The sequence below is a fragment of the Mastigoproctus giganteus genome, chromosome 4 (assembly GCF_048544385.1).
Source record: "Mastigoproctus giganteus isolate SK-2022 chromosome 4, ASM4854438v1, whole genome shotgun sequence".
NCBI lineage: Eukaryota > Metazoa > Arthropoda > Arachnida > Uropygi > Thelyphonidae > Mastigoproctus > Mastigoproctus giganteus.
In genome coordinates, this window is record NC_143578.1 from 36,095,118 (window position 1) to 36,110,456 (window position 15,339).

General features: G+C 34.4%; 1 protein-coding gene across 4 annotated transcripts in view; it reads left to right on the forward strand.

Annotated features, from left to right (window-relative positions):
* Nucleotides 1–15,339, forward strand: part of Atg17 (autophagy-related 17) — a 648,565-nt gene that overhangs the window by 165,926 nt on the left and 467,300 nt on the right. For 2 of the 4 annotated variants that reach the window (XM_090372635.1, XM_090372637.1), the window contains exon 9: nt 4,312–4,482. In XM_090372635.1, the coding sequence (XP_090228761.1) occupies nt 4,312–4,482 (171 nt within the window). Of the gene's footprint in view, nt 1–3,522; nt 3,691–4,311; nt 4,483–15,339 lie in introns of all 4 variants that reach the window. The other 2 variants (XM_090372636.1, XM_090372638.1) reach the window with 2 other exon arrangements.

Here is a 15,339-nt window from a genome sequence, read left to right on the forward strand (position 1 = left end):
TATCTTGCAACCCCTGCTGTCTTCACGCCTACCACTCAAAAGAAAAAAAAAGAGACCAAATATTTAGTTTGATTTAGTGTGTTGAGTCGATTGTTGTGTTCTGCCGCACCGCTAAAGGACAGATTTTGTTTCGTTATTTATGTCTGGAATGTCAGATTTTTTTTTTTTTTTTTTTAGAAATCGCAAAAATGATGGGCAAACGCAAGAATTGTGCTTTCAAATTAAACAAAAACTTGAAACTATTCAAAAGTTTGAAAACGGTACATCCTTTAAATCAAACCATTATAATGTTGGTGACTGAACCGTATGCGACATCATGAAAAATAAAGGGAAGCATTGTTATTGGACATGTGAGTAGTATGTGTTAAGTTTTTAATTTTTTTTCCGTGGTTAATCGTGGGTAACTGACTCAGCAAATACGTGGGCACAACTGTATTTCCTAAAATCCAAGTATATGATATAAAAATTGTCCACATCATAGTATTCAATCAAATTGGTCAGACAAGACTTCCTCTTAACAAACACATGTTGTATTTGAATTATTACTGTAGTCTTGTCTAGATGATCCTGCAATGCTTCTTTAATCAGTGACTCCACCATTATTTTCCCCAAAATAGAAGTTTAATGAAAGGTCTGTAATTACTCGTGTCACACTTTGATCCCCCTTTGTGAATTGGGGATACATTTGCACATCTCCAGTCTGTGGGCGCATCTCCCATGAGTCCAAGGATGCTCTTGTAATTATGGTCAAGGGTTTGCTTACTTCCTTTGCTGCCTCCTTTAATATAACTGGATAGATCCCATCCACCCCAGGTGCCTTTCTTATGTTTAACTTCAACAATTTCTCCTCCACTTTGTTCTCAGTTATTACAAAATCATTTAGCTTCCCGTTAGAGTTTAATTACCTTCTGATCTCCACTTCCCTACAGAAATCCACAAAATACTCATTCAGGTCGTCAGCTATCTGAGCAGTATCATCAACAGTCGAACACCAGCGATAACAATTGGACCAATCATTTTCATCCCCTTGCTTCTAGAGTTTATATAAGTAAAGAAATAATCTTTGCTATTTTTCTTTGCATCCTTTGCCATAGATTTCTTGTAATCTGCCTTCGTTTGCCTAACCTCCTTTGTGATTTTATTACAGATTAGCTTATATCTACCAGAGGCTTCTGTGTCGCCTGATAATTTATATGCATCCCATGCAATATTGTTCTCTGCCACAAGTCTGATTAGTTCATCTGACATCCATCAAGGCCTAAACCTTGAACAGTATTTCTTAGTTGGTGTGAAAAGCCTAGTAGCGTCCAAGATTACTTCCCTGATTGTTTCCCATTTATAATTTGTTGTTGGTAACATCATCAGTTGGTCCCACTGTATAGAATTTAAAAATGGTCTGATACCATTGTAGTCAACTTTATGAAAGCAAAAACCCTTCCCTTTACCCCTGATGGTACGTACATCTTTAAGTAAATTCTGGCACCTCCGTAGCCAGGTGGGAAGGAGCAGCAGTGCGTAGCACACGCTTCTTGATTAGACCAGGCTTCGTGCCGATCACCACCAAATACGGAGGATGTGGAAAGGTCACGGAATGCAATATGGCCTTAGTTGCTAATGCTCCTAAAAACAAAAAAAAAAAACAAAAAAAAGAAAAGTAAATTTCATGTCAGTACACTGTGATTACTGCCACCTTGTGTTTCCTTTATCTGCAGATTCTTAATGCATGAGTAATCACTGCTGATAATAAGATAGTGTGTTACTCCCTCTGGTTGCTTCTCTAATATGCTACTGTAGAAAACAATCATCCAATAAATTCACAAAAGTCTTGCTAGTGTGTGAGTGACCAATCTACAAGTTCGAGTCAATATCTGGGAAGTTAAAATCCCCCATTATAAGACTCTCTGATTTACTGGTCCACTCTATTTCCTTGTACAGTTTCTTATTATACTCATCAGAGTCATTAGGCCTATAATACACTCCTAACCTCATTTTTGCTTTCCCAGTGCTTATATCACACCAAACTGATTCAACATTGCACTAGCCACCCATGTTGACTGGATGCACTGTCTTAGATTGTATGCGCTTCTTAACTAAGAACATAATCCTTCCTACCTTCCTATTCTGTCTATCTTTTCTGTACACATTGTACTCCTCAAATTCCAGTTCTGCATTTCTTATATCTGTGTGACACCACATCTCTGATATCCCAACAATATCTGCCTTTGATGTGTTGACCAGCAATTCAGATTCATCAGATTTCTTTACTATATTCCTAGCATTGGTGTCATGCAAGTATAACTGCACCTGTTCTTACTCTTAGTTACCATAACACAGCCGATGTATTTACTTGTTTCATGATGACTCCCAGCAGTTCTTGAAATCTCCAGCAACTTGCTTTCCAGGCTGCTCCTTCTTCCAGTAGAAGCAGTGCAAGATACAGTTAAGCATTCTAAATCTGACAATCCAATATCCAGGTCTGCCTGTGGTTCAACTATAATTAGATAAATGTGGAATTGCCAAAACATCCATGGATGAGTAGTCATTGTTCTTATTCACCCAGTCAAAGTGTTACAGTTGATTCTGCAGGTTGAGTATTTCATTTTTTTACTGCAGTCCATCTAAATGGGAATGGAGTGCAGTAAAAAAACAAATGCATTACTTAGTGTTTCTGGTCTCGCTAACTCATATAAGAAAGGCTGACAAAATGAATTAAGTGAGCACTAAACAACTTGTTTTGTTATAGTTGAATGTTGTGTTGTTTTTGTAAATAACATTGACCCAGAAACTTTCATCCATGTGTGTTTACTATTAAATATGTTGCCTAAAATAAAAGCAAGTGATTCTATGGATTGTGATGGGTTAACATTTGCAAACAGGCCATTATCTGTTATGGGAAAAAGCCACATTGCTATTAGAAACTCAACAGTAAGTCTTCAGGAAAATTTTAGCATTGAAAAATATGTCTTAGAGTATGAAAGAGGTTGTTTATGCATGGGTAAACAACCCATGCATAAACAACCTCTTTCAATTTTAGCATTGGTTCATCAGATGTGTAAATGTGTATAGTATTTTAAAAGGAAGGGGAAAATAATGTTGTTGTTTTTTTTATTGTACATACAACATAATATTCTTCTGTATACTGTATTTTACCTCTTTCTTGATGTAGGATACACTTGTATAGCACTAATCATTAATAAGTTGCATTATATCTTTTTTATAATGACTAATATGACCAGCTAAAATCAGACAAGACAAAATTTCACATCCAGCAAGAATCGGGTCTCACAATTGCTAAATTGGGGAGATTTAACTGTATTTGATGCTTGGTGTTATATGATATCTGAATAAAAATAAATGCAGGGTATGGAAGAATGCTTTTTTAAAATTAATCAAATTTACACTTTCATTTGATTATTAATTTTTGTTTTAAGCTGCTTAATTAAATTAACTATTTGGAACTATTGCATTTTGAATATTAATTCACTGGAAAAGTGATTGTTTACTTAAAATAATTTTTTATAGCCTGAACATAAGCACTTAAGTGATCTCGAAGTAGATATTAAAAGATATTTTGATGCTGTTGATAATCCATCTATGAAAGAAGTAAAAGGATTAGAAAGAAGGCATTATGGGTTGGAACAGTTGGTAGATGCAAAAAGATATGAAAGTGAGCAAGCAGACTTTGCACAAGTAAGTAGAATAAAAAAAAGTGTATGGCAAAGATTTAGCAAAAAATTTATTTTTTAATAGTACTACTGGAAATTTTTTTGCTTTAGATTATGAAGAAACTAGACCACAACTGGCTTAAATTAATTGTCATTTATGTTCTAATTCCTTTATAAAAATTAATATAAAGTTAAACACTTTCTGTAAAACCATTCCAGGAATAAATTTGAGTATTATTAACAAACCTTTGCCATGCTTTTTTACTTAATGCAAGGTCTCTTCCTTCTTCACTTTCATATCATTTTTACCCCTTTCATTAACTGTCACAATCCATAAAGCCTTTCTTACAACTTGTTTAGTTCTTTCCTAGCTGGGTGATCAACCAATCAAGTACTCTGTTAGTATCTACTTCAAGATCACTTTAAATCATTATCAAAATATGAAAAGATTAAAATAAAAGTTATCTTTTCTATAGATTAAATTGAATAAAGTTTCAAGTGATATACTTCGTGTGGCTCATGTATTTGTTTAACTAACTTATTTAAGCTAACTTACTTGATACGTTATTAAATTTGAGTTTTAATTTAATTCATTAAATTAAAACTTTTTTTTATTCATTTAACAGATGGTTGTATATTTTTATAGTTTGATAACAAGTCCTTAAGTGAGCTGGAAGTTGATATTAATAAAGTACTTGACTCTGTTGATAATCCAGCTATGAAAGAAGTGAAAGGATTGGAGGAAAGGCTCTATGGATTGGAACAATTAATGAGGGAGGCAAAAAGATTTGAAAGTGAACAAGCAGACCTTGCACAAGTAAGTAAAAAGTACAGTAAAACCCTGATTGAATGGACTGTATGTGGGGGTAATGCTTGTCTGCTAATGCCAGTTGTCCGTTAAACTTGAAATAAATGTATGGGGTCACCAAGATTACTTTAACTTTATAAAAAATTTTGCTGTATTTTGAAATAAAAAAAACACTAAAAATGATGTAATAGTGGATTTTACTGCATTTACCAGTTGTGTGGACTATAAAATCTTGAAATTGTATTTTTCATAAATGAAACTCTGACTGATGTTTGTTCAACGGCTTATTTTAGTAGTCGGATGATGATGATGATGCAAGAAAGCAAGCTTATACAGTATCAGTAAAAAAAAAATATCCTTTTCACTTATCCATCCCCTCCAATAGTTTGTATAATTCTTTCTCGAATTTATTCAAAGTGTGATGGTAAAGAAAATCCTGTCTGCCCAGTGCTCTCTGCTGTTATGAATTTTGTAAGGATGTAGGCTTAAAGGGTGGGGGAAGCTTTATAAGCTTTAACTGAGTGGTTTCTCTGAGCAGCTTTCTGACGTTCTGTTTCTGCTGCATGCCTTTTCTATAGATACTTTCATTGGCCTATACTTCTTCCATAGAAACTTCTATGCCTTTCCAGTAGTTTGTCTAGTTGTTCCTTGAATTTATTCAAAGTGTGAGGGTAAAGAAAATCCTGCCTGCCTGGAACTCTCCACTGTTATGAATTTTGTAAGGATATAGACTTGAAGGGAAAAAAAAAGCTTTATAAGCTTTAACTGAGTGGTTTTTTTTTTTTTTTTTTTTTTTATGCTGCCTCTGAGTAACTTTCTGACATTCTGTTTCTGTGCTTGCCTTTTCTATAGATACTTCCATGGGCACTATTCTTCTGAATTAACTTCTGAATCTATTCTTTTCTCTCTCTCTCTTTTAGTGTCCAACTTCAAACTCACAGATTTCTTCTTCCTCATTTATTCATTCAACTTCCGTTTTCTGAAACTAACCTTCCTTCATATGTATTTCCTGAAAATTACAATCTACAGAAGTTCAAGTCTAATGTCAGCAAACATCTTTCATTTTCTCAACCTTCAGCCCATGCATAGTGCCAAGTGGGCAGGAGCAGCAGTGCATAGCACACGCTTCTTGATTAGACTGGGGTTCGAGCCCGTCACCACCAAATATGGAGGATTCTAATGCGGAAAGGTCAGGGAATGACCACCGCATATCTCAGAGCAATATGGCCTTAGTTGCTAATACTCCTAAAAACCAAATAACAACAACAACCTCTAACAGCCACTGGAATATATTACATTAGCTTCAGTATGTAATTTTGTTTAAATTAATGCTAGGACAGGTTAAAGCTCTGAGTGGTGATTATTACTGTGAGAAATTACAGAAATCCTCTGGAACTGAGCAATTTGCCCTCACGAATAATTTAGCATTAGCATTCGCATTAGTAGAGGCATATGATGCAAGAAAGCAAGCTTATGCAGCATCAGCCAAAAAAAAAAAAAAAACTCTTTTAGTGTCCAACTTCAAACTCACAGATTTCTTCTTCCTCATTTATTCATTCAACTTCCGTTTTCTGAAACTAACCTTCCTTCATATGTATTTCCTGAAAATTACAATCTACAGAAGTTCAAGTCTAATGTCAGCAAACATCTTTCATTTTCTCAACCTTCAGCCCATGCATAGTGCCAAGTGGGCAGGAGCAGCAGTGCATAGCACACGCTTCTTGATTAGACCGGGGTTTGAGCCCATGACCACCAAATACGGAGGATGTGGAAAGGTCAGGAAATGACCACCGCATATCCCTGGAGCAATATGGCCTTAGTTGCTAATGCTCCTAAAAAAAAAAAAAAAAACAAATAAAAAATAATCCATGCACAGTACTAAGTACTACAGGTTCTAATACCTCTCGTGTTTGGGGGTTTTCATTTAAAAAAAAAAAAAAAAAAAGCTTTAACTGACTGGTTTTTCTGTTGCTGCCTCTGAATAACTATCTTCTTGAGTGGCCTTAGGTGATAATAAGGCTTTAAGTGGCAATAAGGCTGCATTTCATTGTCTGAAAAAAACTAATGGAGTTTATGATATCCATTGGCTTTCTTGATCCTTAGCAGTTTTGGTTCAAAGACAGTACTGTAATGGAGAAATTTTACACCACATTAAAATTACTTGTCTTGTGCATAGGTTTCACTTATATACTAGATAATTGCCTATGTTTAAGAATTTCAGCTTGTTTACAGTTTCTTCATAACAAGAACCCTAAACACAATTAGGTACAGTATTTCAACAAAGGATACTTGAATGGTCATAAAAGAAAACAAGACTGTTATATGCAGTAATTCATTTTTTATATCAGATCCTGTATTGATGAATGAAAACAAGTCATCCTCTGCAGTAGTTGTGAGTTGCTAAACATTGTCCTTTTTTTCAGATTTCTGTTAAATTGAGGTCCATTAAAGTGAGTGTTTGCCGTATGACAAAAGCTTTGTAAAAATGCTATAATTTATCCATAGTGGTTATACCAAAAAAATTATTATTTTAATGTTATAACTAGGGGACTTTGCCCCCTGCTCACTGTTCTCACTTCTTTTAATAAAATAAAATAAAATACTTACAGATGCTTTCAACACTCTGTATGTCTCTTCCTCAGCTACGAATACAAAAATACGTTACTGTAATTAAAATATAAATGCCCGAGACATAATAGAATATGAGCGTGAATTGACTATAAAATATCAGTGTAAATACACCATAGTTTATTCATAAAAATGAACTATGTTTGTAAAGGCATCAGTTTAATTGTATCTCATATTGTGACTGCATTCACAGTGAGTTACCATGTATTGCACTACTCTGAATAATTAGTGCAATACTTGGTAACTCGTGAATGTAGTCACGATATGAGATACAATTAAATTGATGCCTTTACGCAATGAATGTAGTGTAAAGGTTCATTTTTATGAACAAACTATGGTGAACAGTCAGTCCTCGTATAACACGTGTTTACATTACACAAATTTGATCATACACAATTTATAAATAGGGGAATGATATCGTATATAACACGAACCGAATTCGCTTATGCACAATTCGCCTTTGTGTTTTCAAGGAATGGCAGTTGAATGTGGAATCACCCCAACTGAATGCAACGTGATAGGAGTGAAGAGAATATTCTGAAAATGTATTTGTTTTCATATAAGTTAAGAGGAAACACATTTCACCATAGTAACGTAAAAAACCCACAATTCCAGCTATCGTTATTATCGCAAATGCAATTAGATCGCTTTTACCACCAGTTTATAACAGATTCCACCAGCAGAAACGCAACTGGAAATTGTTTTTATTGTTTTATGGTAGTAACCCCCAGAAATGTGCTTTGGTAAAATGTGAGGTTTTAATAGTGTGTCGCTGCCTTTATGGTGTTGTTTATTCAGTTGCTACACATGTGCATCTTTGTTTATGTGTTTCAAGTGTGCCTCCTCATTTTGTAATTGTGCTTTATTCCCTAAAGGTGAGTAAAATATTTAAAAGGTGTGAAAAGGAAACGTCTGGTGAAGACACTACAGATTCAGAGAGAAAAAGAAAAGCAATATTGATAGACAGAGGTGGACTGGGTCAAAAATTCTTACAGGGGAAAATTTGTAGCAGCCTCATACTAGCGTTTATGTCCAAAATCATACCGGCCTCCCATTGTCTTCTGGCCTCTGGCCCACCAGGGTTCCCAGGTAAGGCTTATGGCCAGTCCGCCTCTGTCGATAGAGAAAAAAAATCTGAAATCATGAAACACAGAGTGAAATGAAAGATCATGTGATATTGCACGTGCTACAGGCCTAAATGAGGCAATGCTGAGAATTAGAAAGAATGCAAAGAAAATAAAAACAACTTTCATAGCAGGAACAACTCAAAGTGTAACAAATTCCATTAGATCAAGACACAAAGAATTGGAAGAGATGGAACATCTGTTTGGATAGAAGATCAAACAAAGAACAAGTTTGCTTACAATAGAAGCAAAAGCATTAGCAATATTTTATTACGTAATAGTAATAAAATATTGCTAATGATATTTATTACAATTATTACGATATTATGAAATTTATTACGATTATTTATTGTATGTGGTAACGTTTTGGTTACAAATGTGTATTCAATCTTGGGTGGTCGGCACCTAACCCTATTTTTCCTATAGGGCCTGTTATTTATATTGCACGAGGGTTTCTAAGAAAACAACTATTGTGCTATACGAGGACTGACTGTATTTACACTGATATTTTATAATAAACACATTACATATGGAAATCAAGAATTGTACCACATGGTCATTCTCGATAAACAAATCACATGCACGAGGTTTATCTAGCATGATCACACTAAAACAGAAGCTTGTTTTACAACAGTAAAGCAAGCTTCTGTTACATATCTTAGTATTTGTTACGTATTACCACGTAACCCGCATCCCTCTTCTCCCATTGGCTGAATAAATATCACTAGGAGGAAAATTATTTTAATGTATAGAAAGATTTTATTAAGAGACCAGAGTGTAAGTGTTACTTAATGTTTTGCCTGCCTAATGATTGAAAAACATATTTGTAAAGGATTGTTTATTTAGAAAATAATTGATATTGTAATATACTGTAATTCATTTATTGTTAATTGTGATAGATATTTTCATATGAGTGTCTGGACATTCACATGAATATGTGGGAGTTATTTTATCTTTGTTATTTTTGCAGATTTTTTCAGAAGGACAGTTGAAGTGATTAATCATGTACACTACTTTATAAATATCCTCTGTGGGTTGATCTATGCAGCATAAATATGCATAAATTTGGGTGGTTTTGGGTATTGAAAAAGAACAAAAACTGTGAGAATCCCAGATGACAGGTTGGGTAACATGACTGGGACTGTCCTCTTTGACAGTGTAGTCAGTTCACCTTGTTTAGTGAGGTCTGGGATTAAATCCCATTATAGACTGGGAATTCTTAAAGGCTTCTTCAATTGATAGTTAGCTATTCTCAGGTGGAGGGAATAGTTTTCATGTGAGTTATTCTGGATTTATCAGCCACACAACATGCAAATTGGCCTTTGAATGTAACACAATAAATACTATATGAGTTAGCATATGGAAACTGGAATTTATGTCCAAAGTAGTCGCTGTAATTTATGTACAAAAACAACCAATCATACAACCTCTAATGGCGCCTCCGTAGCCAGGTGGGAAGGAGCAGCAGTGCACAGCACACGCTTCTTGATTAGACTGGGGTTCGAGCCCGTCACCACCAAATACGGAGGATTCTAATGCGGAAAGGTCAGGGAATGACCACCGCATATCTCAGAGCAATATGGCCTTAGTTGCTAATACTCCTAAAAACCAAATAACAACAACAACCTCTAACAGCCACTGGAATATATTACATTAGCTTCAGTATGTAATTTTGTTTAAATTAATGCTAGGACAGGTTAAAGCTCTGAGTGGTGATTATTACTGTGAGAAATTACAGAAATCCTCTGGAACTGAGCAATCTGCCCTCACGAATAATTTAGCATTAGCATTCGCATTAGTAGAGGCATATGATGCAAGAAAGCAAGCTTATGCAGCATCAGCCAAAAAAAAAAAAAAAAAAAAAACTTCCACTTTACCCCTCCGTTCGTTCGAAATACCTGTCCAGCTGAGCCTTAAATTTATTTAGGCTATCAACTTCCACAACAAGGGATGGAAGTCTGTTCCACCAACCAACTACCCGCTGGCTAAAGGCAAATTTCCGCACATCTATCCTACATCTGTCTTTCCTCAATTTGAATTTATGCCCTCTCAGGTGATTATTCTGAGCAAGAGGAAGAATCTCATCAGCATTGAGCATGCTCAAACCATTCAAGGCTTTATACACCTCTATCAGATCACCTTGCCGGTGCCTAGTCTCCAGACACTGTAATTTGCAAAATTTAAGAGCAACCCTTTGTAAGAGCAACCCTTTGTTCCATTCACTAATCTTGTTGCCCTTCTCTGTACTCGTTCCAGCAGCTCTACATCCTTCTTGAAATGAGGCCTCAAATTTACTCATGATCAAATCATAATAGATTATATAGAGAGAATTTATTGATGCTTAATTTATAATAGTCATTCTCAAATAACAAATTTCTCACTGTTATTTATTTAGATCAAGATATAGGCCCCATTGCTGAGGGAATAGATATTTCTTGGACTTTCAAGCAGGGATGAGGGATTTGGTCTCATTTGAGAGTTCAGGATCTTTTGTATATTTAAATGAGCAACTCACTTGAGAGTGACTAACTTTTCAATAAGCCATTCTAATTTATAGTATTAGATGCTGTGTATTATGACTCCATTGTTGATGTATATTCCTCTACTATGTACAAGATGTTTTCTAATGTGCAAGCCATACTTCAGGATCTAAAAACAACAAAAAAAGTTTATATGAATGTATGCAATTCATATAAACTTTTTTACATGAATACTTAGGGGTTGTTTTTGACTCAAAATTAACTTTTTTTTATCCCCTAGACTAAGAGGCCAGATGAACAACACAACCAACATAACTCATACTAACATCTCATGAACGCTCACTAACCTACATAAATCTGGCCTTTAGAATTTTGTATTTATCACACTGCTTGACGTAGAGTTGGGGGGAAACCCCCAGAGCCACATTACAAATAATACTATACATTTGTTCTAAACAATTCCAGAACTAGGGGTCATAAATTCAAATTACAAGGGTTTAGATTAGATCGTAGAAAGTTTTCTTTTAGCCAGTGATTTGTTGATAGCTGGAACAAGTTACCCTCACATGTAGTTGCGGCTGACAGTTTGAATAAATTCAAAGGTCTACTGGATACTTGCCTGTGTGAGGAAGGATGCATATAATTTGTGTTTTCTTATCTACTTGGGTGGGTTTTATTTGTTTTTTTTTGGCCAGTGCAGCAAAAGCCTGTGGCTTCCTTGCACAATATGGCTATTACTATAAAATCTGCAACGAATACTATGCTGGTGCACTGTCCTGCTGGAAGAACATAGCTGTCCATTTTGGTAATGCATGGTTATGTTCTAGAAGGTGAAGGGAATTCCTATGAAATATGTTTTATCTGTCATAGTATTGCTGAAAATGTAAGGTTCCACTTTTGTTTTAATATATGCCTGTAGCTTTTTCTGTATCCCCGCACATAACATTCTTCTGGATAACTTTGAATGGGCATTGGTTGGTCATCAGCATGATATCTCAAGTTATATCTATTGACATGACCATTAAAAAAACAGTCTCATCATCAATCAATATTGAATAATATTCATTATTCAGACACCATTCACAGTATTGTTTCCTTACTCTGTGTGATCATCACCACCATGAAGTTCTTATATGAGGTCAGTCTTATACAGATATAATTTTTTAATTATTAAAATGCAAAGGACATTTCATGTGGTTGCATGGTGTTAAGACAGCTTCCATACTGACTTCTTTGGACTCAACAATTTTTTTCCATATGCAGTTATTGTATTTTCTTTTTTAGTAACACTTCTTGGCCTACTGCTGGGGGGGGGGGGCTGCAGTGTAAATGCTTCCAGTTTTTTTGAATCATTAAACTAAGCTCATGATGGTTGTGTGACTGTGTGCCTCTCCAGGTGTAGCTAATTACACACAATTTGACTTACTGTATTACTGACCTATGTAACCCTCAACTTTATGTAAGATCAAAATTTATTTTCAAGAAATCCTATGCCAAAAATAAATAAAAAAAAAGTAAAAATTTTATGAGTATGTCTTGGTTTCAACACCATAGAAAAAGAAAACAGAAAAAAATTACTGATCGTGCCAATACCCCTCAATTAATGATTAGATTTCTGAACGTATCGACATCATCCCCAAAAGATATTTGTTACAGGTTCTATTTTTCCAGTTTCCTTCCCAAAGTAACTCACTTCAAAGTTTATATATGAACTGCTGTTCTGAGAAAGAATAAAGACAAAACATAATTCTTAAATAAATAATTGTATATACAGTAAACCCCCGCTATTTGCGGGGGTTACGTTCCTGAGAAATGCCGAGAATACCGAAAACGCGAATACTGAGTTATGGCTCCCATAGTAATAAAGGGGTTCCATTCCAAAGTATGAAATATATAAGAAAAACTAGTTTAAAATTTTGTCTATGTATGTATTATAGGTACCTTCATAATATGACTATGTATAGACAGTACATAGTGAAATGCAAGCATATGGCATTGAAATGAAAATAAGAAACACTTTAATATTAAATGTAATATTTATTAGAAATTTCAAACAAATCTTTAAAACCAGCGCCTTTGCTAACTAAAATAACTTATCCGCCAGTGCTATTACCAGTTTCACTTAAGTGTTGATAAAGGAGTTTTGCCTTTTCACAAATAATGAATGAACTTAACGGAATTTTATTTTGAGTTCGGTCTTCTATCCACAGATTTAAAGCTTTTCCATTTTTTTTCTAATTTAACATCACGAGTTACAGAGAAAATTTTTGAAGCAATTAGAATTAGGACATTATAAAACATGATTTTATAATGTTTTGCCACTGAGAAGACACTTTCACCATTAGAAATTTTGTCTAATAACTCAATTTTATTCGCCAATGTCATCACCTTCTTTGATAATTTCACATTCACATTTCTCTTGTTATTCGTAGCCATATTTTTGTATGGGTTAGAAAGAACTTGTCCAAATAAAGTCACTTTCTTCTGTTAACACACTCGAAAAAGTCTGTTTTACACTGCAAAATGGTAGATTTATCAATTTATAAATTGATAAATTTATTCAATTTTAAAAGCATATAAATTAAAAACAAACGACGAAACCTTCCATGGCAAGCGCATAACACATACCGAACAAGAATTAGCGAGAAACATCCACGCTCGTGATTTTTTCACCCCCCTCTCCCCCCACCCACTGAGCGCTGTTTTGACCGGGAAAGATAATTTTTTTTATGGCGGAAAATGTTCACGGCGCTTTAAAATTCACATTTTTTTAGGTTTCATTTTATGTTAAATCAGCAACCGCGAATATGCGAATATAGATACCGCGAATAGCGGGGGTTTACTATATTTTCCTTAATTTAAGTGGAATATATATTTATAACTTGAAACAGTTTCTCTTAAGAAAGTGAACTGATACAGCTAAATCCAAACTTAATGTGTATTCCAAGTAGAGAGATTTAAGGCTATGTACCTTACTTCTATGTTTTAGTCAATAAACTCGGTACTTGATAAGCTTATGCAAAACTGACTTGTATTTTTTAACTCTTGAGTAAAATATTCTTTTTCTTTTTAACCAAAGATCTTATAACAGTGTTTGTAAAATATCATTCTAATCACTTACAGTTGATTCTTCAGCACAGTTCTGTTTAACATGCATCATATGCTTCAGTATTCTAAATTTTGGGCATATATTTGTTGTTTACTGTAATTCCTCTTGCCTTTCCTGTGATGGTTGAAAAGTACCACCTAATATCATGCAGTAAATATATATATATATCTGTTTGTAGAACTAATGCATTAGCATACACTTATTTAATTTTTTCAATTCAGCAAAATTTTTATTTTTATACGTCTACTCTTCTCTTCAAGTTTTATTATCTACTCTTTCATCTACTGTGGCCACGCATTATCCAGTGTCAAATGTGTGATGACCATTGTTCAACTTGCTTTTGTCAGACATAAGACAGTAATGTATTTCACACTATTGGAGAATGAGAAAATTGTTTGGTATATCAGAGAAACTGAAAAATTAATAACAGATAAATATAATATTAATTTTCTTGCTTTTTTTTTTTTTTTTTTTTTTTTTAAGAAATAGAATTGCATGCTGAGAGTTCACAAACAGTTCGTATACTTCAGTTCTTTTTCAATATCAAACAACAGATACAGTGGCAAATATAATATATGACAATCAGTCACTAAATTTATCAGTGTAATATGATACACAAGGAGATTAAATCATACTATGAGAGAAACACTTGCACTCATGTAAGAGGACTATGGCTGTGGTATAGTAATTATTGTGGTAGTCACTATTTTCTTGTGAAAAAGGTGTTTCTACTCTTATGTATATGTAATTTGTTACATTGCATTTTGTATATTCTGTTCTTGGCTGCAAGTTTTACCCTTGTGATCAGTGCTGAGAACAAATGCTGTAATACTAAAGGTGCATGTACTACTAATAAACAATGTACAGTTAGTTGTGATGAGAAATATGTGTTATAGAGGCACAAGAACAGCGAAGCCATAATGTCTTTGCATGCTCTGGGTTTTTCTGAATTTGCAGTTAACAACACAGTGAATGATCACCACTGAATTGAAGAACGAATGTGAAGATGTCTATCATTACTAAGGAATTTTAAGGGTGCATTAGCTAAGATGAAGTTGCTAATTGTGTGGATCAAAATGAATGATGCATACTACTTAGCCTTTTAACAGTCAAGGAAAAGGCCAAAAGCCTTTACAGCTTTATGTTGATGGATAGTTCAGCTATTTTAAAGTTTGGTGCAAATTTGCATAACATTAAAATGAGTAGTAAGGTTGCCAGTGCTGATACAGTAGTAGCAGAAGAGTTTCCAAAAGTGCTGGCTAATCTAATTAAGGAGGGCAATTATTAGTTGTAGCAAGTGTTTAATGTTGATGAAACTAGCTTACTTTGTAAAAAACATATCTGGCCATACATACATTGCCAAAGAATCAAAAACAGCAAACTTCTGTATAACAAGGACATCCACAGGCACTGAAACACATTAACAAGTAATCTCTTCCCTTTTGTATAGATATTAAACCGAAAGGCATATTTTGGGTAACATTTCATCAGTCAGGTGGACTGTTAATATGCGAAAGGAATCTCC